The sequence below is a fragment of the Narcine bancroftii genome, chromosome 12 (assembly GCF_036971445.1).
Source record: "Narcine bancroftii isolate sNarBan1 chromosome 12, sNarBan1.hap1, whole genome shotgun sequence".
NCBI lineage: Eukaryota > Metazoa > Chordata > Chondrichthyes > Torpediniformes > Narcinidae > Narcine > Narcine bancroftii.
Genome location: NC_091480.1, coordinates 57,586,997 through 57,614,418, shown reverse-complemented (window position 1 = coordinate 57,614,418; position 27,422 = coordinate 57,586,997). Strand labels below are relative to the sequence as shown.

Sequence of the window (27,422 nt, the reverse complement as noted above, 5' to 3'; positions counted from 1 at the left end):
ATCCCCCTAGAGGTCTGGAAGGCTGGTGGCAAAACTCTGCTTACCAAACTGCATGAGTTTTTCATGCTCTGCTGGGACCAAGCAAAGCTGCCTCAGGACCTTCGTGATGCCATCATCATCACCCTGTACAAAAACAACGGCGAGAAATCAGAATCCTCAAACTACAGGGGAATCACGCTGCTCTTCATTGCAGGCAAAATCTTCACTAGGATTCTCCTTAATAGACTAATACCTAGTGTCGCTGAAAATGTCCTCCCAGAATCACAGTGTGGCTTTCGCGCAAACAGAGGAACTACTGACATGGTCTTTGCCTTCAGACAGCTCCAAGAAAAGTGCAGAGAACAAAACAAAGGACTCTACATCACCTTTGTTGACCTCACCAAAGCCTTCGACACCGTGAGCAGTCTCTTCAATCTGAGGCGCCTGCAAGCTCACACCAAGACACAAGAGAAACTTGTCCGTGAACTACTCTTTGCAGACGATGCTGCTTTAGTTGCCCATTCAGAGCCAGCTCTCCAGCGCATGAGGTCCTGTTTTGCGAAAACTTCCAAAATGTTTGGCCTGGAAGTCAGGCTGAAGAAAACTGAGGTCCTCCATCAGCCAGCTCCCCACCATAACTACCAGCCCTCCCACATCAACAGACTCGACAAGGCAAATAGTGCCTTTGGAAGACTACACAAGAGAGTCTGGAAAAACAACCACCTGAAGAAACACACAAAGATCAGCGTGTACAGAGCCGTTGTCATACCCACGCTCCTGTTCGGCTCCGAATCATGGGTCCTCTACCGGCATCATCTATGGCTCCTAGAATGCTTCCATCAGCGCTATCTCCGCTCCATCCTCAACATTCATTGGAATGACTTTATCACCAACATCGAAATACTCGAGCTGGCAGAGTCCGCAAGCATCGAATCCACGCTGCTGAAGACCCAACTGCACTGGGTGGGTCACGTCTCCAGAATGGAGGACCATCGCCTTCCCAAAATCGTGTTATATGGCGAGCTCTCCACTGGCCACCGAGACAGAGGTGCACCAAAGAAGAGGTACAAGGACTGCTTAAAGAAATCTCTTGGTGCCTGCCACATTGACCACCGCCAGTGGGCTGATATCGCCTCCAACCATGCATCTTGGCGCCTCACAGTTCGGCGGGCATCAACCTCTTTTGAAGAAGACCGCAGAGCCTACCTCACTGACAAAAGACAACCAGCCAACCAATTTTCCCTTGCAACCGCTGCAACCGTGCCTGCCTGTCCCACATCGGACTTGTCAGTCACCAACGAGCCTGCAGCAGACGTGGATATACCCCTCCATAAATCTTCGTCCGCGAAGCCAAGCCAAAGGAAAAGAAGATATAGATCTGAAGGAAAACAAGAAAATGGATCGATTGATCTTTTTTATCACAGTTGAATTTACCGACATGAGAGGATACAGATATACAGGAGTTGGAAGCACCATTTACTGACTTGGAAATTAAAATGGCTATGATGGAAATGCTGAACGGTAAATCACCTGGTAACGATGGATTTTCGGTTGAATTTTATAAAATTTTTTGTGATGATTTTTCTACAGTGTTTGGAGGTGTATTACGTCAAGTTGGAGAACACTATGAATTACCTGAGTCTTGTTCTAGTGCTTTAATTACAGTAATCCCAAAAAAAGTTAGAGATCCTTTGAAAGTATCTTATAGACCAATTTCGTTGTTAAATGTAGATTATAGCTGAAATTTTAGCGAATAGAGTGGCTAAATTTTTACCTAAGTTGATTCATATGGATCAGACAGGTTTCATAAAGAATAGTTTGATTAATAGATTTCGTCAATCTTTAGATCACCTGATGGTGATATCTTTAGATGCAGAAAAAGCATTTGATAGAGTTGAGTGAAATTTTTTGTTTAAAGTTCTGGAGAAATGTAAGTTTGGTCCTATCTTTATTGGTTGGATTAAGGCTTTGTATAGTAAAGCGGTAGCTAGAGTATTGACGAATGGCTTGATTTCGGAACCGTTTAAATTGACTTGATCAACTCGTCAAGGTTGTCCTTTATCACCAACTTTGTTTGCGTTAGTGATTGCTGATAAGACAAAATACATAGATACAAGGTATGAAAGTTTTAGATGAGGAATATAAAATTAATTTATTTGCCGATTATGTTTTGGTGTATTTAACAAATCCAGCTCAATCACTTTTGCACTTGAAGGAATGTCTGATACAATATGGATGTCTTTCTGGATATAAAGTTAATTGGAAAAAAAGTGCAATATTACCGGTAAGTGAAGGAGATTATTCAGTTTATAAGAATATTATTAATTTGAAATGGACTGATCAAATTAAGTATTTGGATATAATTTTGAATGTTAATTATCAATCTTTATATAAATTAAATTATGTTCCGTTAATAAAAAAAATTAAAACTGATTTGATTAAATGGAAAGATTTACCTATTAATTTATTGGGTAGGATAAATAGAATTAAGATGAATATTTTTACGCATATGCAATATTTGTTTCAATCTATTCCGTATTTACTTGATAATATTTTTTTTCGAGATTTGAATAAAGTGGTTAGGGAGTTTTTATGGAGAGATAAATTTTCAAGAGTAGCTTTGAATAAATTAACTTGGAAATATGAGTTAGGGGGATTACGTTTACCACATTTTTAAAATTATTATGCCCAACTTAAATTTATTAGTAGTTCATTGATGGATTTGGAACGGCCCCCTAGTTGGGCTAAAATTGAGATGGCAAATATTTCTGAATTTAAAATACATCAATTTTTGTTTAGATGGAATATAAATTTGTTACAGCAACATAATGTGCCTATATTAAAACATTTAATGAAGTTATGGATAAAGAAAAAGAAAATTATAGGCTCTAGGGGTGAATTATAGGCTCTAGGGGTGAATTATCGGCTTTGACTCAGTTGTATAATAATCAACTTATTTCTTTTTCAATACACAATCGAAGTTTATTACATTGGAGATTTAAAGGTGTGGAAAATTTGGGAGATTGTTTTAAAGACGGTAAATTTTTATCTTTTAATCAGATGAGGGACAGTTATGGTATTTATTTTTTCTTTGTTTCTTTATTATCAAATTCGATCTTTGGTAAAACATGTGGTAGAGATATGATTTTACCTGAAATGACTACATTTGAGACTTTTCTTATGAAGGTACCAGAGAAGGGTTATATTTCATCTATGTATCAAATATTACAGGATGGTATGGATAAGGGCGTGGCAAGCTGGCGTAGAGTCTAGACGTGTAATCTCGACCTCTCTGGCCGGACTTTTAAGTACCCGTTTTTTAACCCTTTGTTTTCAAGTTTACATTTCTTAAATTTTAGTTTAAAGTATTAAGGAACTATTATGGCCATTAATGGTAAAAAGATTAAACCTCAAGTGCAGAAGAAGTTACATTTTCGAAGTATTGATGATTTGGGGCCTAAACAACTTGTTACAGCTTCAAGTTTAATTTCTTCAGTGCCTAAACTACAAAGACTACCTGTGGGAGCTGAAAAAAAAAAGTCTATTACTCACCAAGTGAAGGACAGCGCTGGAATTACCTGTTCTCTGGAGGAAAGTGCGTGTTCCCAAGAAGTGGATCCCGATTCTGGCAGCCTGCCGATTTTAACGGAGGGAGCACGCAGGAAGACGATGCCATTGTCTGAAACACTTCAGGAAGTATTTCAACCTGAAGATCTCGATTTCCTCCCTGATTTTTTGAAAAAACTGCGAGCTGCGGGGGGAGACCAGCGTCAACCCCCTGAGGAAGTCGGGGTGCCGTCTCTGGGAGTCCAGACCCGCAGTAAGACCGTTAAAATGCCTGTTGTTGAGTTGCAGCAGGAGCTGCAGTTACCTGGTTCTGCCACTACATTAGAGAAAGCAGGGAATGGAAAGAGTCCAACTTCTTTTGAAATGGGATATCCGAGTTTGGAACCTCTTGGATGAATAGCAGAATCTTCTTATTCATATTTTACTTTTTACTTTATTATGATATTTTGAGATTTTTTTGTTCGGCTGGGGAGGAAGAGATTTGTTCTAGGTTCTATTAGTCATCAGCCACTGGTGGGTGATCCACACCCAAATTTTGTGTAGGGATTACTACCGTTTGGTAGTTTTTTTTGGGGGGGGGGGGTTTGTTAATTATTTTTTTCTTATTTTTTTTAATTTTCATTTTATCTAGCTTTTACTTTGTGATTTTTTAAATCCTTTTGGAGGGCCCATATATGATGATTTGAGTTTTTATATAAAGATATTATTGGTCTTTAGCAATATTAGTAGATATGTTAAAGTTGAGGTTTGCTACTTTTAATGTTTGAGGTTTAAACAGTTCGATTAAGCGTCACGATGAGGAACAGATATGGTATTGATAAGAATTCTTTGTTTCTTTATTTTTAAATTTGATTTTTGGTAAAATGTGTGTTTGGTAGCGATATGATTTTACCTGAAATGACTAAATATGAGGCTTTTCTTATGAAGGTACCAGAGAAGGGTTATATTTCATTTATGTATTAAATATTATAGGATGGTATGGATAAAAAGGGTTGGGATAAATCCAAATGTGTATAAAGATTAAAATACCTTTAGATCTGATAATATCTTTATTGGGCAGTTTGCATCCTCTGAAAGGTTTGGGATTAGATAAATTTCAACTTGCTTTATCTGCATATTTAGCTTTATCTGTAGCGACAAAATGTATTGCTAGTACGTGGAAAGATATGATTGATATTAATAGATGGCATAATGAGATGAAATATTGTTTAATAATGGAAAAATTACATATGTTTTGCGTGATAACTATAGTTTTTTTTATTACTAAGTGGTTTTTATATTTACTTTTTGATTTACGTTGATTAGATCTCAATATGTATGTTTAATTTTTCCTTAATTTTTTTTTCTTTCTTTATGGCTCTCCTTAGGAGAGTTGGCTGAAGGGGAGGGGGGGTTCTTTTTTTTTCTATAAAATATAACGTTCATGTTTATGGTTAATTGTTGTATATGTTATTTACTATTTGTATTTTGAACGAATAATTAAAGTTTTAAAAAAAGGAAATGAATAAATGTATTCCATTGGAAAAAATAACATATAATTTAAAAAATAAAGTCACATTAATTGAATAAATTTGGGAACCGTACATTTAACACAACAGAAAGGTCCTACCGCGGACCTCCACCCCCTAAAATGATAGAATGAGAAGACGACGAAATGAACTAACCCAGTGTGTAAAAGTAGATGACACAATTTTCTTGTTTATTTTCATTGTGTGATAACATTGTTTAATGGGTTTATTGTATTGTATATGTTGAACGTTTAATGGGTTTGGAAGGAGGTGGGAAGGGAGGGGGGAAAAAGGGGAGAAAATGCCACTGTGTATATTCAAGAGGGAAATGTTTGTATGTATTTTGGTTAATATGGTTCATAGTGTGAAAAATAAAAAAAATTTTAAAAAATTGCACAAGAGATACTGCACTTTTTAAACTATTTTATTACAGTCTCCACTTTCATTTTATCTCATGCTTTGAGCACAAAGTCACACAGCACATTAAGTGATGCAGCACACATTGCCCCACCTTTTGTGAACGATATTTCTGCACTCGACATCCATGTATTCTATTCCTTTTTTTTCACACTATAAACCACATTGTATTCCATTCCTCATGCACATGTTCTTTGAATGGCTTGTTCAAGCAGACTTCGAGAGGTTGTAAGAGACGTCACACCACCTGGGATAACCGCCATGTAAGTATTATGTCGTGCTAATCCACTTTTAGTCTTCTAATTTAAGTGGCTACGAAACATATCCCAGACCAGCAAACTCCATTCTTTGTGCAAACTTCCTGGGCGCCTGTTCCATTTCTGGCCTGACCATAGTTTTACACCATTTTCATCCATCTACCATTTTTCATGAAAATGTACAAAGATACTTTTTTTTTTAAAATTTTTTATTTTTCACACCGTAAATCACAATAGCCATGATATACACTTTTTCTTTTTCACACATTTACAGTGACTTTTTCTCCCCCCCTCCCTCCTCCCAAGCCACCCCCCCACTCCCCCCCTCTCATCCATTTTAGGTATACAATCTAGGTTGCATTAATTCAGTCAGACAATGTTGTCATTCAACAAAAATACACCAGAAATTCTACAGAGTCCATTCTTTTCTTTCCTTCTCCTTCCATCAACTTAGGTAATGTTTGTCCCCGGTAGGTTTTCGCTATTGTATTTAATGTAAGGCTCCCATACTTGTTCGAATATTTCAATATTATTTGTTAAACTATATGTTATTTTTTCTAATGGAATACATTTATTCATTTCTATATACCATTGTTGTATTTTCAAATTATCTTCCAATTTCCAGGTTGACATAATACATTTTTTTGCTACGGCTAGGGCTATCTTAACAAATCTTTTTTGTGCATCTTCCAAGTCAATTCCAAATTCTTTATTTTTTATGTTACTTAGGAGAAAGATCTCTGGATTCTTTGGTATATTGTTTTCTGTTATTTTATTTAATATCTGATTGAGATCATCCCAAAATTTTTCTACTCTCTCACATGTCCAGATTGCATGAATTGTTGTTCCCCTTTTTTACATCGAAAACATCTATCAGATACTGTTGGGTCCCATTTATTTAACTTTTGCGGTGTAATGTATAGTCTGTGTAACCAATTATATTGTATCATACGCAGCCTCGTATTTATTGTATTTCTCATCGTTCCAGAACATAATTTCTCCCATGTTTCCTTTTTTATCTTTATATTTAAATCTTGTTCCCATTTTTGTTTAGTTTTACCATTTGTTTCCTCATTCTCCTTTTCTTGCAGTTTAATATACATATTTGTTATAAATCTTTTGATTAACATTGTATCTGTAATCACATATTCAAGGTTACTTCCCTCTGGTAAACTCAAATTGCTTCCTAATTTATCTTTCAAGTAGGATCTCAGTTGGTAATATGCCAGCGCTGTATCTCCAGTTATATTGTACTTATCTCTCATTTGTTCAAAGGATAAGAATCTACTTCCTGAAAAACAATTTTCTATTCTTTTAATCCCTTTTTTTTCCCATTTTCTAAAGGAAAGGTTGTCTATTGTAAAAGGGAGTAGCTTATTTTGCGTCATTATTAGTTTTGGTAATTGATAATTTGTTTTATTTCTTTCTACATGAATCTTCTTCCATATATTGAGGAGATGGTGTAATACTGGAGAAGTTCTATGTTGTACCAATTTTTCGTCCCATTTATATAATATGTGTTCAGGTATCTTTTCCCCTATTTTATCTAATTCTAATCTCGTCCAGTCTGGTTTTTCCCTTGTTTGATAAAAATCTGATAGGTACCTTAATTGTGCGGCTCTATAATAATTTTTAAAGTTTGGCAATTGTAAGCCTCCTTGTTTATACCATTCTGTTAATTTATCTAGTGCTATCCTCGGTTTCCCCCCTCTCCATAAAAATTTCCTTATTATTTTCTTTAACTCTTTGAAGAATTTTTCTGTCAGTTGTATTGGCAATGCCTGAAATAAGTATAGTATCCTTGGAAAAATGTTCATTTTAATACAGTTTATCCTTCCTATCAGTGTTAGTGGTAGCTCTTTCCAATGCTCAAAATCGTCCTGTAATTTTTTCATTAGTGGATTGTAATTGAGTTTATATAATTGGCCTAGATTTTTGTTTATTTGTACACCTAGGTATCTTATTGCCTGCATTTGCCATCTGAATGGGGATTCCTTCTTAAATTTTGAGAAATCCGCGTTATTCATAGGCATTGCTTCACTTTTATTTACGTTTATCTTGTATCCCGACACTTCTCCATATTCCTTCAATTTTTTATATAGTTCTTTTATTGATAGTTCTGGTTCTGTTAAGTACACTATCACATCATCCGCAAATAGACTGATTTTATATTCCCTGTCTTTTATTTTTATTCCTTTTATATTATTATCTATTCTTATCGATTCTGCTAGTGGTTCTATAGCTAGCGCAAACAATAATGGTGATAGTGGGCATCCCTGCCGCGTTGACCTGCTTAAGTTAAATTGCTTTGATACATGTCCATTTACTGTCACTTTCGCTAACGGTCCCTTATATAATGCTTTAATCCAATTAATATACTTCTCCGGTAAACTGAATTTTTGCAATACTTTGAACAAGTAATTCCATTCTACTCTGTCGAAGGCCTTCTCTGCGTCTAAAGCAACTGCTACTGCAGGTGCTTTATTTCCTTCTACTGCATGAATTAAGTTAATAAATTTACAAATATTGTCGTGCGTCTTTTTTTGATAAATCCAGTTTGGTCTAAATTTACCATTTTTGGTACCTGTTCTGCTAATCTGTTTGCTAATAGTTTAGCTATTATCTTATAATCTGTGTTTAGCAGAGATATTGGTCTATATGACGCTGGTGAGAGTGGATCTTTCCCTTGTTTTAGTATCACTGTAATTATTGCTGTTTTACATGAATCTGGTAAGTTTTGTGTCTCATCAATCTGGTTGATTACATCCAGGAGGGGCGGTATTAATAGATCTTTAAATGTTTTGTAGAATTCTATTGGGTGTCCATCCTCTCCTGGTGTCTTATTATTTGGTAATTTTTTTATTATCTCTTGTATTTCTACTGTTCCAAATGGTTCTGTTAATTTATTTTGTTCCTCTATTTGTAGTTTTGGTAGTTCAATTTTAGTCAAAAATTCATCTATTTTCCCTTCTTTCCCTTCGTTTTCAGTTCGGTATAATCGTTCATAGAATTCTCTGAAGTTTTCCTTAATTTCTTTTGGATTATATGTAATTTGTTTGTCTTTTTTCCTTGTTGCCAATACCATTTTCTTAGTTTGCTCTGTCTTAAGCTGCCATGCTAAGATTTTGTGTGTTTTTTCACCCAGTTCATAATATTTCTGTTTTGTCTTCATTATATTCTTCTCCACCTTATATGTTTGTAATGTTTCATATTTTATTTTTTTATCCGCCAATTCTCTTCTTTTGGTTGTATCTTCCTTTATTGCTAATTTTTTTTCTATGTTTACCATTTCCCTTTCCAACTGCTCTGTTTCCTGATTATAGTCCTTCTTCATCTTGGTTGCATAACTTATTATTTGTCCTCTAATGAATGCTTTCATTGCGTCCCATAGTATAAACTTATCTTTCACTGATTCCGTATTTACTTCAAAGTACATTTTTAATTGTTTTTCAATAAATTCTCTAAAATCCTGTCTTTTAAGTAGCATGGGGTTTAATCTCCATCTATACATTCTTGGAGGGATGTCCTCTTGCTTTATTGTCAGTATTAAGGGTGAATGGTCCGATAGCATTCTCGCTTTATATTCTGTTTTTCTTACTCTATCCTGCATACTAGCTGATAACAAAAATAGGTCTATTCTTGAGTATGTTTTATGTCTAGTCGAGTAGTATGAGTATTCCTTTTCTTTTGGGTTTTGTTTCCTCCATATGTCCACAAGTTTCAGAAAATGTACAAAGATACTTGATGGGAATTTTATTTTAGGTTTAATTTTGCATTTGAAGATGACCATGGGTCTTAACTTTGTCCCTTCGGCCATGTACGATAACACTGCGGTAAACCTGGTCCTTTCGTGTCCTGTACTTCTGGTTTGCACAGTTTTAACACCTTTCCATTCCACTGTTCTATTGCCTGTCATGTCAAAATTCATGAGGGTTTTGTCCATGTTTCCAATATTTGCCAATGCAAACTGGTGTTTCTGCCGGTTACGTATAATAAAACTGTTGAAAACGTACAACTTTATGATCAAGGTCTTTTGGTAGTTTCTGTGCAATTTTTGTTTTTTGTCGTAATACGGGATTTTTCCTGTTCATGAAGCCTACTGTAGCTGCAAAATCTTTACTGCTTTCTGGGTGCGACTTTGTCCACCTCTTAATTTATTTTGTGTGACTGTGTAGCAATCTTGCCTCTGTTCACGTACCCATGCTGCGCTGTGATTTTTCAACTCTGGCCAATGAGCAATTCCCCTTCTCATCGAACATTGTTTTTTTGGTATTTTTCTTAAAATCTCTTCTTTCTTTCTCCAATCCATTACCAACTTCTCAAATACATCAAATTTTCTTGCAGCAATGCAGTTGCTGGATTGTCGGACCATTTCTATTGCTTTTAACCGAACTCGCTTCATATTTTTGTTGTTTTGCTGGAGCCTCCACGATAACAACTACTCTCAGCCAATGCCCAACGGCTCAGTTATCGCAATTTTTGGTGGTTGACTTGTACGCCCGATATATGATAAAGCCATTAAAATGGCAAAATTTTAGGAGAAACTAGGATGCTTCTTCACTCAGAGAAGGTGGCTGAATGGAATAATCTTCTGGAGGAAATAGTTGAGGCTGAGTCAATTCTTTCATTTAAGAGGAGGTTGGATATAGACATGGATAGGAGGGGGTTGGAGGGTTATGGGCGGAGAATAGGCGGGGGGTGGGTAATTAGCGGAGTTGTTTGAGTGAACCGGCGTGGACTTGAAGGGCCGAGATGGCTTGTTTCCAGCCATAAACTGTTATATGGTTATAAATGAGGCTGAAAATGGGGACCCGACTTATCTGCCAGTCGACTTATACACCAAAATATACAGTAACTAGCTTGATTGTTTGAAAAGGGAGGAAAGAGTAGAAAGAACAAGTGTTCTGGCATAACCTTCCTGAAAACACACAGGAGAATGCAATACACAAATGTGCTGGATGCTGAATAAGGGTTTCAGCCTGAAACATCGACTATTCTCTTTCTCCCACTGCTGCTGCTTGAATTCCTCCTGCAGATTGTCTTCAGTTACTCTGACAATAATAAAAAGGTTCTGTGTGCCTTTTTGTCCAGCTTATGGACCTCTCCTGTCAGCATTAAGGAGCTGGAGCTGCACACACCAAAGTCCTCCCTCTGTACCACTCTATATTTTCCTATTTTCTATGTATTGCCTTGCTCTGTTATGCCTCCCCAAATACGTTACCTCATTCTTCCTGAATTGGACTAAATTTTGTTTGCTATTTTCTCTGCGCAACTAATCAGACCATTTATATCTTCCTGCAGTCTAAAGATTTTGTCCTTAGTGACAACCACAAGGCCAATTTCTGTCTCATATGCAAATTTGTTTATCATGCACCTTTAAAAAAAATAATCAGACATGAACTCTCCTTAACAAATCTCTACTGACTGTCCGTGATTAAAACACAAAAGTCTGCAGACACTGTGGTTGAAGTAAAAACACGACGTTGGAGAAACTCAACAGGTGAAACAGTGAACTTTATGTAGCAAAGATAAAGGTACAGAACCAACATTTCAGGCTTGAGCCCTTCATCAAGGTAGGAGCAAAATGTCGGCAGGCACCCGATCAAAACGGTGGGGGGGAAGGGGCAATGGGAGAAGCACATTCCCACAGGCAGGAGATAATAGGTGGATAAGGGAGGGAGGGCACACTAGCAGACGGGGTGGGGGGAGGGCTTTGTGAATGAAGAGGGAAGGAGTTGGAGAGAAGAATAATTTTTCTCAAAGTCTGCTGGGGTAACTATTGGGTTGCTCATCCATAACTTTCCCGGTGACCTGCTTTCTTGAATAACTGTGGCCCAGGGAAGTGTAAGTGCTCGCACAGTGCTGTTGAGTAGGGTGTTCCAGAAGCTAGACCCGGTAGCAAATCATCCTGCCAAACATGCTGATAAACACTGCTTTAGCAACATGTTTTTGGGACCAATTTTCACGAATTCTCTCAGAATTCCCTGAAACTGAAGCTATGGAACAGGAGAAATTCTTGGCATTCCCAGGCACCTGGCAGCACTGCAAATGTGATTTCAGGGTTTGATAGTTATATTAATGTATCAGAATATGGGAAACATTTAGCAAAGTGCTCCAGTTCTCATTAACACAGAGAATGCATTCAAGGCTGAGAAACACTATCTGAGGAAAACACAAATTATCTGATTTATTGAACAAATTAGACATTGAAACCCATTGACTTGACACTGATCGATGGATTTCTAGTTCCTTGGAGGGAATCTCTTATGTTGCACACTAATTGATGCAGTATTTCCCCAATGTGATGACTATTTAGCTTGGAAGAGCTCTCGAGAGTGGCTGGCAGTAGATCCTCCTCTGCATGTCCCTTGCTTTTCTTTCTCCTGGTTTGTCTTTGGTCTCTAGAGGCTCGGAGACAAGCCTGAGGGTTGGCACAAAGATGGACGGTAAGATGAAAGGGGACAAGGGAGAGACAAAATACCTGAGGACCTCCTCACTAATGGTGGATCTGGTGGGTGGGTGGAAATTTATGAAGAAAGAAACCATTACAGAGAGCTTAATGTTCCATGTCAACCCCAGCAGATTTTGAGGAAAATTATTCTTCTGTCTTTCATTCAATTAAAGATTTCAGGATGACTAACTTGACAGAAACAATTAGAAAAATGGACTAACTTTGTCTGATATTAATTCACTTTTGCACTCATGACAATCCCATTGTGCTTGTTAAACCTGAGCAGCTATTATTTTTGCTCCCTTTAGTCTTCTTCAATTTTAATTTTATCGGTTCAGTTGGACAAATGTCATTCTATTAAAACAACTCCTATTTAATTCAATGCAAGGTACCAGACTCAAAAACCTGCTCATACAAATTTAATGATGCACCACATATCTGTAGTCAACTGCAGGAATGGTTAGATTGTATTTTGCTGACACATGAGCCAGGCATTTGCTTGTTTTCTCTGAACTCCTTAGGACTATAATGACAAGGCTCTGGATAGAAATAGCTGTCAGTGATCTTTTAAACATTTTTTGGCATTCAGCATGGTAACTGGCCCAAGAGCCCATGCCATCCAATTGACCTACAACTCCAGTGGGAGGAAACCGGAGCACCTGGAGGAAATCCATGCAGGTCATGGGAAAAACGTACAAACTCATTACAGACAGCGTGGGATTCGAACCCTGGTTGCTGGTGCTGTAGTGCTAACCGTACCACCTTGCAGGATCTTTGACATTTTTGAAAAGACCAGAGATCTTGCAGGATCTTTGAAAATTTTCTGCCGTTTCAACATCGGGATTATTAACTTTTCAACACAAATCACCATCTGACCAGTGCAGAGAGGGATGATGTATGAATGGGTTCATTTCTGAGCCCCTAATAACATCAAAGTAGGTTGAAAGTAGATTTACTTTGGACAGCCAAATGTGAAATGTGAGTAGAAGTTGGCCATTAAGCCCCTCAAGCCTCCTCTGCCATTCATTAAGATCATAACTAACTGGAATCAATACATCACAATGTGGCTTTCCCTCTACCACCTTCAACTCAGCCCTCACTCGCATATCGTCTATTTGCCGCACATCTGCCCTGGCCCCCTTCGCTCCCATGCACAACAAGGACAAGATTACCTTTGTTCTCACCTACAACCCCACCAGCCTCTATGTCCAATATATCCTCCTCTGCCATTTCCGCCAACTAATACATGATCCCACCACCAGATATGTATTCCCCGCTCCTCCCCTCCATGATTCCCTTGTCCACTGCTCCACTTGCGCCCACACCTCCTCCCTCACCGCCATTCGGGGCCCCAAACAGTCCTTCCAAGTGAAGCAACATTTTACTTGTGTATCTGCAGAAGTCATCTGCATTCAGTGCTCCCTTTGTGGCCTTCTCTACATCGGAGAGACTGGGGGTAGACTGGGAGATTGCTTTGTTGAGCACCTCAGCTCTATCCGCCGCAATAGCATGGATCTCCCAGTGGCCACCCTTTTCAATTTCCCATCCCATTCCCTTGTTGACATGTCTATCCATGATCTCATGCACTGACAGACTGAGACCAGCAGCAAATTGGAGGAACAACACTTCATCTTCCAACTGGGAACCCTCTATCCTATTGTTAACACAGGTGCACCTCAAGGATGTGTGCTTAGTCCACTGCTCTACTCATTATACACCCATGACTGTGTGGCCAGATACAATTCCAATGCTATCTACAAATTTGCCAATGACACCACAGTTGTGGCAGAATCACAAACAGCAATGAGGAAGCGTACAGGAGGGAGATAGACCAGCTCATTGTGTGGTGTCACGTCAGCAACCTTGCACTCAACATTAGCAAAACCAAGGAGATTGTGGACATCAGAAGGAAGTCAGGGGAACACGACGCAGTCCTCATCGAGGCCTCAGGAGTGGAGAGGGTCAAGAACTTCAAATTTCTGGGTGTCAACATCTCCAAGGATCTGTCCTGGAGCCTCCATATCGATGCAATCACGAAGAAGGCTCGCCAGCAGCTATACTTTGTGAGGTGTCTGAGGAGATTTGGTATGTTTATGGAGGCACCAACTCTCAAGACGAATAAACTCCAGAGGCTTGTTAACTCGGCCTGTGAATTCACAGGCACCAGACTTCACTCTATCGAGGACGTGTAAGAGGCAGTGTCTTAAGGAAGCAACCTCTAACCTCAAGGACCCTTACCACCCGAGCCATTCCCTTTTCACTCTGCTACAATCGAGAAAAAGGTGCAGGAGCTTAAAGACAGCACAAGGACAGCTTCTTCCCCACTGCCATCAGAACCAAAGACGCAGCCTGACTTTTCATGAATGTTTGCACTATGATGCTGCCACAAAACACTGAATTTCATGGCAATACAATTCTGATTCTGACTTGCTAATACACTATCAATAACTCATGATTAATAGGCCTTAATCACCGTAAACTGCAAGCATGTCTCACATGTTGCTGGCCCGGTTCCAAGACAGGTACTGAGGGAGGGGTTTGGACGTAACAGCCCGATTGTGTTGCCGGTAGTCGTGGGGGGAGGGGGAAATGGGAGTGGTGGTACTGATTGATTGATCATGGGGGCTCTTCCATCTTGGTACTCCACGTAAGTGTACTGGAGGTTCACGTGGAGGAGGTGGACCTTCTCAACCAGGGGGTCTGCCTTTTAGCTCCTGGTGTGTCTCTGGAGCAGAACGGGCCCTGGGCTAATCAGCCAGAACGGCAGCATGGTTCCTGACGCCAACTTCCTGGGGAAGGAAAACAGCCTTTCATGTGGGGTAGCATTTGTAGTGGTATAGAGGAGGGACCTGATAGCATGGAGTGCCTCTGAGAGAAACTCTTACGACTGAGAAACGGGCAGGCCTTTCGACCTGAGGGCTAGGAGGACTGCCCTCCAAACTGTGGCATTCTCCCTTTCCACCTGGCTGTTCCCTCAGGGTTGTAGCTAGTGGTCCATCTCGTGGCTATATCCTTGGCCAGCAGGAACTGGCACAACTCATAACTCATAAAGGAGGACCCCCAGTCATTATGAATATAGCAGGGGTATCTGAACAGAGTGAATGGGTTGCACAGTGTCTTGATGACCATGGCCGTGCTCATGTCTGGGCAGGGGGATGGCGAGAGTACCCGTTCCGGTGGTGGAGGGCAGGGGGCCTTTGAAGTCCATACTCAGATATTCAAAGGGGTGGGTGGCCTTAATCAGGTGAACTTCCTCCGACTGGTAGAATTGTGGATTGTACTCTGCGCAAACCGGGCAGTTCTGTGTCAATTCCCTGATGTCCTCGACCCAGTACTGGAGGTTGCGAGCTCCAGCGAAGTGGTAGAGTCTGGTGACCCCCAGGGTGGCAGAAGTTGTGGAGGACTTGGAGGCGGTCTGTCTGTGCGTTGGCACATGTCCCTTGAGACAGTGCATCAGGGGGCTCGTTGAGCTTCCAGGGCCGGTACAAGATCTCGTAGTCGTAGGTGGATAGTTCAATTCTCCACCTCAGGATCTTGTCGTTCTTGATTTTTCCCTGTTAATTTGTTATTAAATATAAAAGTGACTGGACATCGGTAAGTCAGCAGGGTAAAAGGTTTGCCGAGCAGTAGTGCCTCCAGTGGCGCACTGCTTCTACTATGGCCTGGGCCTCCTTCTCAATGGCTGAATGCTGGAGTTTGTGGCACTGGAGGGTGTAGGAAAAGAATGCCACGGGCCTACCTGCCTAGTTAAGCGTGGCAACCATGGCAAAGTTGGACACATAAATCTCCACCTGAAATGGGATGAATTTGTCCACAGCGTGCATCACCACCTTGAAGGCTACTTGGGCTTCTGCTGACGGAGGGAAGGTGGTTGTTTTCACCAGGGGGTGGGCCTTATCTGCGTAATTAGGGACCCACTGGGTGAAATAGGAGAAGAACCCCAAGCACCTTTTCAGAGCCTTGAGGCTTTGGGGTAGTGAGATTTCCAGCAGGGGGCGTATATGGTCAGGATTGGGCTCAATGACTCCATTCTCCACCACGCAACCAAGTATAGCCAGATGTGAAATGCATAACACGTATTTCTTCTTGTTATCTGTGAAGTTTAGTTTTTTTGTCGTCTGGAGAAATTTTTGTAGGTTGGTGTCATGGTCCTGCTGGTCATGTTGTCCAGATAGGGGAATGTGGCCTTCAACCCGTTGTTGTCCAATGGACATTATGTGTCCATCTCTGTGGCATAATGAGGAATTTAAAGTTTTTGTATTTAGTGTCATGAACGGTTAATGTCATGGTGCAGCTGCCATGGATCTCAGTTAAGTGGGATCTGGAAGCCAAAAAGACTTTGCACCTTGCTGGAGTCACTGCAAGGGAGTAGCACTGTACTGTGACTTGGAGTATGAAATTTTCCGAGCTCCCGGTATCAAACAGGCAGTTTGTAATGTGACCATTTACCTCAATGTCCATCTTGGACCTGGCTAGATGATGTGGGCTGTTCTGGTCCAGGATGATCGAGGCCAACGTCTGGTTGCTGCCCAATCCGCTGCTACTGTACTGGCTTGGTGGTGCCCTCCAAGATGGCGGCCCCCATGGCATGCACAAGGTGCTGTTCCTCGCCGCTGCAAGTGGTGCCATCCTGGGCTGTCGTCCCCATGGTCCCGCCGAGCTATCCTTTCCGACCGAAAATAACACAGTCCAAGATGGCGACAGCTGCTGCCCACACGCGGTGCTGCTGCAGGAGGGTTTGGACCTACACACCCTTTCTTAGTGCCCCCTCTTCCCGCAGCTGCTACATGGCCACAGAAGTGGCATTTCAGGTGCTTGATGGTGGCGACTTGGGATCTCCCTTATAGGTCATCATCATAAAAAGTGAAATAGACTTTTTTTTTTACTTGAGTCAGCTATAATGTGGGGTTTCCTCATAAAAAAGCCTTCTCTCCCTCCTCTCTGTCTCCTTTCACAGAGCCAGAATCAATTCTCACCTTTCCTCTTATCATATCCAATTAACACCTTTTGGCTGTTAGGTCTGGACTTCTCCCTCTCCCTTAATCTCTCGTCTTTAATTCAGGCGCCTTTTATACTGTGAAGAAGAGCTCAGGCTCGAAACGTCGGTAATATATCTTTATCTCCTACGGACGCTGCAAGACCAACTAAGTTCCTCCAGCATTTCTGTGTGTTTTTACTACAATCACAACATCCGCGACTTTTGTGTTTCACTTAATGCATCAGTTCCATCCAGACTGATTTTCCCTAAACTCTTAAAATCTTTCTCCAAAGTAAAAGGATTCAAAAGATTCACCACCTTGAGCGAAAGAGTCCCTCATTTCAATTTCAAGTGGCCATCCCCTGAAACAACTCCCCCCAGTTTGTGTTCTCAGAATAAAATACTGCAGATGTTGGAAATCCAAAACAAAAGCAGAAAATGCTGGACCAGGCTGAACAGGTCAAGCAGCAGGGAGAGAAACTGAGTCGAGGCTTCAGGTCACGGATCATCCATCAGAATGAGCAAGCAAGTGTGTTCAATTGCAGAGATGGAGGGAGGAGAGAACAGGAGGACTTTGGTGATCAAGTGTAGACCAAAGCTATCAAGGTAACAACTATTTTAAAAGCTGACAGTTGGGGACAGAAACAAAAAAGAAACAAATAGAGTGGTAGCACATGTAGAGAGAAAAAAATGAACAGAATGATAATCTAATTAAGTCCCAAGGTGCAAATGAGGTGCTGTTCCTTCAGCTTTTGTTGGGTATTGGAGCTCTGCATAAGACGTGCCAGACAGAAGTCAGAGTGGGAGTATGGCATAGAATTAAAGTGATAGGCAATTGGAAACTCAAACCTGCCCTTATAACCTGAATGGAGGTGTTCTGCAAAGATTAAATTGTGTACACCAAATGCAATGCACAAAAGCTCATTAGCATTTTTATTGCAACTTACTGGCACCTCAAATTGGGCTTGAACTTACAGCACCTGGTCTGCCGAAGACTTGAGTACAGAGAAACAAGCCGACTGCCATTGAATGGGCACAAGTTCTCACAGCGGGTAGTGAATCGCTGGGATTCTCTGCACCAGTGAACGGCGAGAGTTATATCGTTGGAAGTATTTAAAGTGGAGATGGTTAAAATATTTGATAGATCGAGGAGTCGAGGTGGGTGGAGAAATAGCACAGATGAGGAGTTGAGGCCAGCATAGATAAGCCATGATCACATTAAATGGTAGGCCAAGCTTGAAGGTCCTGATGGCCTTATCCTGCTCCTATTTTCTTGAATGCCAAAATAATAGATGACTGTAAACTGAATTTTTAATAAGCTACATAAAAAAAATAATTACATCTTTACTTCCAAAAACAAACAGTTTGTGGAGGTATCCAAAGAATTATAGAATTTTGCCACCAAACAATGGATGAGAATCTGAGAAATGAATGTGGATTATTCAAACATTAGGAACCAATGGGGCTCAGAATTCTGAGTCATTTATGGGTTGTGTGCATTGCTGGAAAGGTTGGCATTTTCTTCCTATCCTCAGTTGAATGGAGTGGTTAGCTGGGTCATTTCTGAAGGAAGTTAGGAATCAATTACAGTAGAATCCCCATTATCCGGCACTTATGGGGATCACGGATGCCATGGATATGAATTTTCTGGTTGACTGGACTCACTCTACCAATGCATTTGCATTAAGAATACACCATTTAAAAGACAAAAGACAGTGCAAAATGGAAAGTAATTTGAAAAAAATCAGTATTGTCATCTTTAATTATGTAAAGTTCACTTTAATCAGGTAATTCCCGTAATTTACAAAATTTAAATTCAAACCCCAGTCTCTGCCGCTGTAACAGTGTTGACTAACCATGCTACTGTCATAAGTAACCCCCACAAAATCAGGGGTCATCCTATACACTGGGTCTAAAACCTGAACCTTGTTCCGGTCAGGCCTTTGGTGCAACCTGGTTCACCTCCATGCAATGTTCCGGTCAGGCCCTCTGTTCACCTTCCTCATCTGACATCCCGACTCACCTTCACGCATCCTGGTCAGGCCCTCAGCGGACCTTCCTCGTGCTAACAACCTGGCTCCCTCCACGCAAGTGGTGACAGCAAAAAGAATGCGTGTGCTTGAGGGGCATCACTAGTTCAGCGGGGCAAACCTGAGCGTGTGCAACGGAGTCTCAGCGCTGCCCTGCGGGATCCATCTGCCATATAACCATATAACCACTTACAGCACAGAACAGGCCAGTTCGGCCCTACTAGTCCATGCCATAACAAATCCCCACCCTCCTAGTCCCACTGACCAGCACCCAGTCCATTCCCCTCCTCTCCTCTCCATGTAACTATCCAGTCTATCCTTAAATGTAACCAATGATCCCGCCTCAACTACGTCTGCCGGAAGCTCATTCCACATCCCTACCACCCTTTGCGTAAAGAAATTTCCCCTCATGTTCCCTTTATAATTTTTCCCCTTCAATCTTAAACCATGCCCTCTAGTTTGAATCACTGTCTTGGGTAAACTTATACCTCTCATTTTGTTCATTTTAGATTGGTCACAGTGTTTGAGCTACCGAAAGAAAATAGACACACACACCGAGAGCAGTTCAGTTTATACAAATGTTTATTACTAATTCAAAAGCTGATTTCACACTACAATATGCAAGCCCTTCCCAACTATACTTATCAACGCTTGGACTGCCGAAGCGAGGCAACGACTGCACACTTGTAGTAGGTTGTCAGGGCGCTGGTAGCAGCTTCTCCACCTCCCCCGACCGGGACGTTGCTCGGACTCTGGCTGTTCTTCCTTCTTGACAAGGGATGTTCTCACCCCTCGGAGAGTCTAAACTTCAGCAGCAGGACCACAGGCTTATATACCCCAAAAACAATTAATCATGCGCCTACTCCTTCTAATATTTGTCAGTCAAATCAAAACTGAACATTACATTCTACAATTTAGAAGATTAATTATTATGGAACCAGGATGTTATAATTTCCTGGTTTATCTCATAGATACAAAGACTTATTAAAACTTCTCGAGCAAGACAGGTTGTGACCAATTCGTCAATTTCAGAGTGTTGCATTTGACAACTGCTTTCCCTGGGCCTCACAGTGGAATTCCATTTCAAAGTGTATCTTCAGATAAGTCCCCATGGCTGAGTTTAATTACATCTGCTAGTTCTGAAAGTAAGGTGACCTGCGTGTGGACCCAGTGTCGTCAGTTCCACATAAGCAAAAAGCATCTGGGTACATGGTTTTAATCCTCCATTACATTCCACCCCTTGGTCACAATCTGTCATTTGCGAGGCCTAACCAGTATTTGAGTACAGAGGGAGCGAAAAAAGAGAAATCAAAACAACAATTACAAAGATAAGCAATGACGCGAGCAACCAACGGAGGATAGTGTGGCCCACTCCCCCAAATGTAGCAGTTAGCCATGAGAAAGGATTCCAACCAAGGCTCAAATTATCCTTGTTGGCCACAATACCCAGATACTGGAGCTCACGAACAGATTTTGAAACATGCTGAACAATAACATATTTATATAAGCTGCACTTGAGGCTGGTGACCGAGGACTTCCTTGGTGTAATGCATCGGACCGTGTTTCCCACGGGTAACTCCCTTGGAATGTCCTCGACATTACAAATCCAATTGCTGGCATCAAAGCAGCTGTTAAGCCAGATCACCAGGAGTGTAAAATGGAGAACCTGGAACAAAGAAGTCTGACACATGTCACTCACGATACCATAAGCGTTCAGTGTTTAAACAGACTAAATCATCCTGTCCCTCAATAGCTACCCACCGAGTATTACCCTGGGCAGGTGTCACTATTTCCCCTTTTACAGGAGGGCCACTACCTGGTGGTGCCACCCATACCTTTTGTCCAACATTCTCTAGTTCGGGGATGGGGGGCAATGACTGTTATTCTTCTGGAATAGGCTGTAATTCAGGAGCGTGAAGAAGTCGGTGGAAAGGTGTACCTCCTTTTAAAGGGCGATGATTCAAATTGTCGACTGCCTGCTGCAGCACATGGCAGCATCCCTTCTGGGTCCCCAGTGATGTTAACAAACGAATTTGTTCCTTCAGTAGGCCGTTCATTTGTTCAACTAACTCGGCAGCCTGCGGGTAATAAGGAATATGGTGGACCCATAAAATACCGTTGTCATTTGCCCAATCACAGATTGCTTTCCCGGAGAAGTGCGAGCCATTATCAGAGTGAATCTCCTCTGGAACATCATAACGATAAATCAAATGGTTTAGTCCTTGGATAGTGCTAGCTTGGTCAGCAGTCTTGGTGGGAAAAGTAAAAACCAGGCCCGAAAAGGTGTCAACCATTACTAGGACGTAATGTTTACCCATACAGTCTAGCGTGGGGCCTATGTAATCAATTTGCCAGACCGCAGCTGAGTGAGCACCCCGTTTTATTCGGCCATGCGGACCAGGTGGAACGGTATGGAACTTCACAAGCTGACATTCTGGGCATGTACGTACGACCATGCGGACATCATCCCGATGGATGGATAAAGCATGTGTACGGGCCCACATAGCTGATCCCTTCTCCCCCAAATGACCACTCTGTTCATGTGCCCATCGAGCCAGGGGGATGGTATCAGCACAGTTGATAGTGGCAAGCTGATCTGCTACTGCATTATGTTGAGTCATGTTAGTCGCCATATTGGTATGGGCATCAACGTGATAAACGGTTATCTCACGGTGGTGGGAAGCATCCCACAACAGCTGCCACAACTCTTTGCCCCATACTGGGCGGTCATGTATCATCCAGTTGTTCTTTTGCAAATCAGGCATCCATACCACAAGTCCATTAGCCACAGCCCAGGAATCAGTAAACAGGCGAAGAGGGTGATCATGGGGATTTAGTGGTAAAGTGACTGCCTTCAACTCAGCATACTGACTGGAGCCACCATCCCCCTCCTCCGATAAGTGAGTTCCTGACCTGGGAAGGTAAGCCACCTGTTCGTGTACGCGGCCCACCCCTTCAGGCCCTCTGGTCGCACGACTCTGAATATACCACTTCCATTTAACAATAGAAGACTGCTGAGCCCGCCCGATCTTTAGATTAGCATTATTAGCCAGGACCCAATTCATTATAGGAAGTGCAGGTCGCAATTGAACATCTGCATCGCCTGTCATTCTTTCAGTCTCTAGCAGGGCCCAGTAACAGGCTAGTAACTGTTGTTCAAAAACAGAATAACGAGTGGCAGCCTCAGGCATGGTACGTGACCAGAATCCCAGTGGGACTCGGCGACCCTCTTGTTTCTGCCAGAGGCTCCAGGAGGCCACATCATCAATATAATGGTGAATTGAGAGGGAAGGCGATACTGGAAGGTGGGTGAAGGTATACTGGCGCCCCTTCCAGGTAAAGGCAAACTGATCCTGTGAGTCCTCAGCTATAAGAATACTGAAGAAGGCGTTTGCAAGATCAATGACAGCATACCGTGTTCCTGAGTTCCCAGTAGCAATGTTTTCAATAAGGGTGACAATGTCCGGAACTGCTGAAGCAAGTGGTGGGGCATGTTTGTTCAAAAAACGATAATCAACTGTCATTCTCCAGGAGCCGTCCGGCTTCTGGACCGGCCAAACAGGGCTATTAAAGGGCGACGTTGTGGGCCTCACTACCCCTTCTTCTTGCAGAGCATTGATGGTGGCAGTAATCTCTTCCTGCCCCCCAGGGAGACGATATTGTGGAATGCACACTGGTTTCATGGGGGCTGGCACCATCACAGGATCCCACTTAGCCTGACCCACTACTAGTTTTTTTTGTAATAGTTCGAATTCCAAATTCAAATCCCCCTTGGCTAGTATTAAGGGCCATACCGGCCAACATATTAATACCCAGGATACACTCGTCAGTAGCAGCCACCAGGGCATGTAACCAGACAGGGGAAGGGCTATCACCCACCATGGCACAGACTTTTATTTCCTTTGCCAGGGTGACCGCTCCTCCCAACCCCTCTATTCGAAAGGCCGGTCCAGTCCAGAGGTCGGGATTACCAGGAATCACCGAGTGCTCTGTACCGGTGTCGACCAAAGCCAAGTATTGGCGATCATTACCCCCACCCCAGTGGATTGTTAACGGTATGTAGGGCCGCGGATCCCCGTGTGTGCGCCGTGTCTCGATGGAGTAGACACGGGAATCCTGCCCACACCTTCAGGCTTCAGAAGGGTTCGGGGGCTTCCAGGACCACATGCTATTGTTATCTTTAAGAGCCTGTTTAACCCATTGTTTTACCTCATTATGAGTAACTGGAGCAGGAGAAGCCGGATCGATAGAAGCAGCAGTGGGAACAGAAGGCACAGCTGGGCCAGGAGGACTCAGCAGCTGGGGATGATGTTCCCCTGCCTTCCTCTCATAAAGGGCATAAAGGACCGCAGTAGGTTTCCCATCAATATCACTTTTAGGTACACCTAACTTTAACAAGGTTAGAAAAAGGTCCTTCCTTGTCGGTCCTCTCTTTTCATCCTGCTTATCTGATTTAACCTGGGCTGTACATGAGTGGATTTTACCTCCCAGTTCTAATTCTCTAGGCCCAGATAAGGCGTGCACCGCCTCAGACACAGAGTGCCCAATTAGTGGACTAGTTATGGACAGAACCAATCCCTGTGTGGTGGGTTGGGCGGAACGAACCAATCTGGTATGCATTCCGGCAGTGAATATCTCTTCATCAGGGCTCCCCCCATGTACCCACAGCCTCAAACGCCCTCCATACAAGGCAGAGGCCAGGGCCTGTTGACGAATTAATGCTATACCCTCCTCTGGGGTTCTCCAATTGTTTTGCAAATGTAAATCCCAATCTATTGGTGATGGGTATACTCGTAGCAGGGCATCCCCTAGAGTAGTAAGTAAGTAATCCATCTCTCTCCCTCTACCCCTCAGCTCAGCAGTGACCCGGATATCAGTAGTCAATGTTCCTAATCCCAACAATTCCTCAGGGGTTAAAAATACATTACCCCCTCCTTGTTCCCAGACATGCAGGAGCCAGGCCGCCAGAGTTTCTCCTGCCTTTTGCCTAAATCGATCTCCAATGGCAGCCAGCTCTTTTACAGAGAAATCACGTATCTTTGACTCCTTCCGACCCCTGTTCCCACTTTGGCTCACAGGGTCCTCCACCCAGTCTAGGGGAGGAGGTGGAGGCCATCCAACAGAGGGAGTAGGCCATAGAGCATAAGCAGGGGTTTGGGTATTTTCCCCTGGGTCCACATGGGAAACCGGGGTATCTATCCCTTCCATCTCTACCCTTACTTCATCCCCCCTTCTGTCTGTTTGGGAAATCTGCTGCCTTATAGGGCGGGCGTGAACAGCAGATGGAGAGGGTAGTATGTTAGACACATGCTGAGGAGTATCTGCATTATTACCATTGTCATTCCAGATATTCCCATCCCAATCCTCAATTACATCAGGATCGTCACCATTCCTTATCATGGCATGAATACGATATGGATCGTGTTCTACTCCATGCCTTTCCTTATCTGCACAGAGCTGCTGCCGGAGTTTAATATTACGGCAAATCATTTGGACATGCTTATCTTCCCATTCTTTGGCTCTGTCCTGACTGGTGCGAACAATCTCGCTCATCATGGAACAGCATTGTCGCAGGACTTCTAGCTCCTCCTCTAATTGCTTTCTTTTGCACTGAGATTCTACTTCTCTTTGAATTAATTCTGCTTCACGCTGAACGGGGTGGCGTAATGCTGTGGCCAGCAACCAAAAACCATTCGTCAGTGTTCCCTTTTTATCAGGAAATTTACTTTCTCGAAGGAGAGTGGCAACCCGTTCTCCCAGAGGTGCACTTGATGAGTCTAACTTCTCATCCCAACTAATGGGTGGTCCCAACAAAGACAGGGTATTGGCCAACATGCCAAACTCATCGTCTTTGGAAGTCCATCCAGGAATCAAGAACTGCTCAGGGCTCACCTCTTTCTTTCGGCGAAACATCTTGAGACCAACCCTGCTCGCAGCGCCAATTGTCTTGGGTAAACTTATACCTCTCATTTTGTTCATTTTAGATTGGTCACAGTGTTTGAGCTACCGAAAGAAAATAGACACACACACCGAGAGCAGTTCAGTTTATACAAATGTTTATTACTAATTCAAAAGCTGATTTCACACTACAATATGCAAGCCCTTCCCAACTATACTTATCAACGCTTGGACTGGTCCCAACTGCTGAAGCGAGGCAACGACTGCACACTTGTAGTAGGTTGTCAGGGCGCTGGTAGCAGCTTCTCCACCTCCCCCGACCGGGACGTTGCTCGGACTCTGGCTGTTCTTCCTTCTTGACAAGGGGTGTTCCCACCCCTCGGAGAGTCTAAACTTCAGCAGCAGGACCACAGGCTTATATACCCCAAAAACAATTAATCATGCGCCTACTCCTTCTAATATTTGTCAGTCAAAATCAAAACTGAACATTACATTCTACAATTTAGAAGATTAATTATTATGGAACCAGGATGTTATAATTTCCTGGTTTATCTCATAGATACAAAGACTTATTAAAACTTCTCGAGCAAGACAGGTTGTGACCAATTCGTCAATTTCAGAGTGTTGCATTTGACAACTGCTTTCCCTGGGCCTCACAGTGGAATTCCATTTCAAAGTGTATCTTCAGATAAGTCCCCATGGCTGAGTTTAATTACATCTGCTAGTTCTGAAAGTAAGGTGACCTGCGTGTGGACCCAGTGTCGTCAGTTCCACATAAGCAAAAAGCATCTGGGTACATGGTTTTAATCCTCCATTACAATCACCCCCACTCTTAATTGAAAAAGCCTATCCACATTTACTCTGTCTGACCCTTTTAAAATCTTAAACACCTCTATCAAGTCCCCCCTGAATCTTCTACGCTCCAGAGAAAAAAGCCCTAGTTTGCACAACCTTTCCCTGTAACTCAAACCTTGAAATCCTGTCAACATTCTTGTGAACCTTCTCTGTACTCTCTCTATTTTGTTTATAGCTTTCCTATAATTTGGTGACCAAAACTGTACACAGTACTCCAAATTTGGCCTCACCAATGCCTTGTACAATTTCATCATAACCTCTCTACTCTTGAATTCAGTACTCCGATTTATGAAGGCCAACATTCCAAATGCCTTTTTCACCACACCATCGACCTGAGTATCAGCCTTGAGGGTACTATTTGCCATCACTCCTAAATCCCTTTGTTGCTCTGCACATCTCAATAGCCTACCATTTAATGCATATGACTGTCACATTTGTGGCCCGAAATGTGAAGTTAATAAAACATTGAACACAAGTTTTATCAGGTAAACTTCTCAGTGTCTTTATTTTCCAGTTTCCTTTGTTCTCCTGCTTGTGCTCTTATCTCTCCCTCATACCACGTGACTTCCAGTACATCTCATACATATTCATTATCATGACATCCCTCCTTTAATCAGAAATAAACTTTACCTTCACTTACCAATATCCCTCAGAAACATACAAATATCGTAACTAATGGTAATACTATAACTCAACTACATAAAATTTACTTCCTACAGCACTCATACATGCACTTTATGATATAAGATTAAAATACTGTCCCAGAGTTCTTATTAAAACTATGGCACAAAGTCTTCGTATCGTTTGGGCGCTTTCAGGTTTCGTTTCGGCCTGCCTGCGATATTGTCGTTGCTTCTCGGTTGTTCACACTCAGCGTCGGAAATACTGCTCGCCACGGCTTCGGGTGTTTCTGGTGCTCTAGTCACTTCATCAGGAGTGCTGGTAACTGCCTCTGGAACATCATCAGGTCTCTCAGTTTCAGCATCTCGTATTGGCCTTTCAACCTCTTCGCTCGATGTATCTCTGGACACCTGATACATTTCTCTTATACAGGACTCCAGTCGGAGACTTGACTGTCACCATACTGCCACTTCTGGATACGACAGTATAGGGTTGATGGTAATAAGGTGTGTCTAGCTTACCACCAGTTTCATGCCTCACTAGAACATTATCTCCTGGCATGATGTCTGAGTACTTGGCTCCACGTTTCGAATCTGTGTACAGCTTTGCTGCACCTTTCTTTTCAGCATCGTGGTCCCTCATCTCCTGGTCGTCTCGGATTTCCTTTATTTCTGGCATTTTTGTGCGGATTTTTCTCCCAAAAAATGCTTCTGCAGGACTTTTTCCAGTGGTTGCATGAGGCGTTGCTCGATAGACAGCCACATAAGATAGCAATGCTTCTCGCCAATTTTGTCCTTCTGCGTGTGCAATCCTCAATCGTTTTTCAATGGACTGATTTTGTCTCTCTACTTCTCCGTTGGC

The 27,422-nt window shown here is 42.2% G+C and overlaps 1 protein-coding gene across 6 annotated transcripts in view; it reads left to right on the top strand.

Annotated features, from left to right (window-relative positions):
* Window positions 1–27,422, top strand: part of LOC138747131 (uncharacterized) — a 116,461-nt gene that overhangs the window by 13,887 nt on the left and 75,152 nt on the right. The window contains exon 2 of one of the 6 annotated variants that reach the window (XM_069906086.1): window positions 3,476–4,049. The exons of the other annotated variants lie outside the window; for them this stretch is intronic. Coding sequence (XP_069762187.1) covers window positions 3,476–3,942 — 467 coding nt within the window. The 3' untranslated portion in view covers window positions 3,943–4,049. Of the gene's footprint in view, window positions 1–3,475; window positions 4,050–27,422 lie in introns of those variants that run through there. 6 annotated transcript variants of the gene reach the window in all.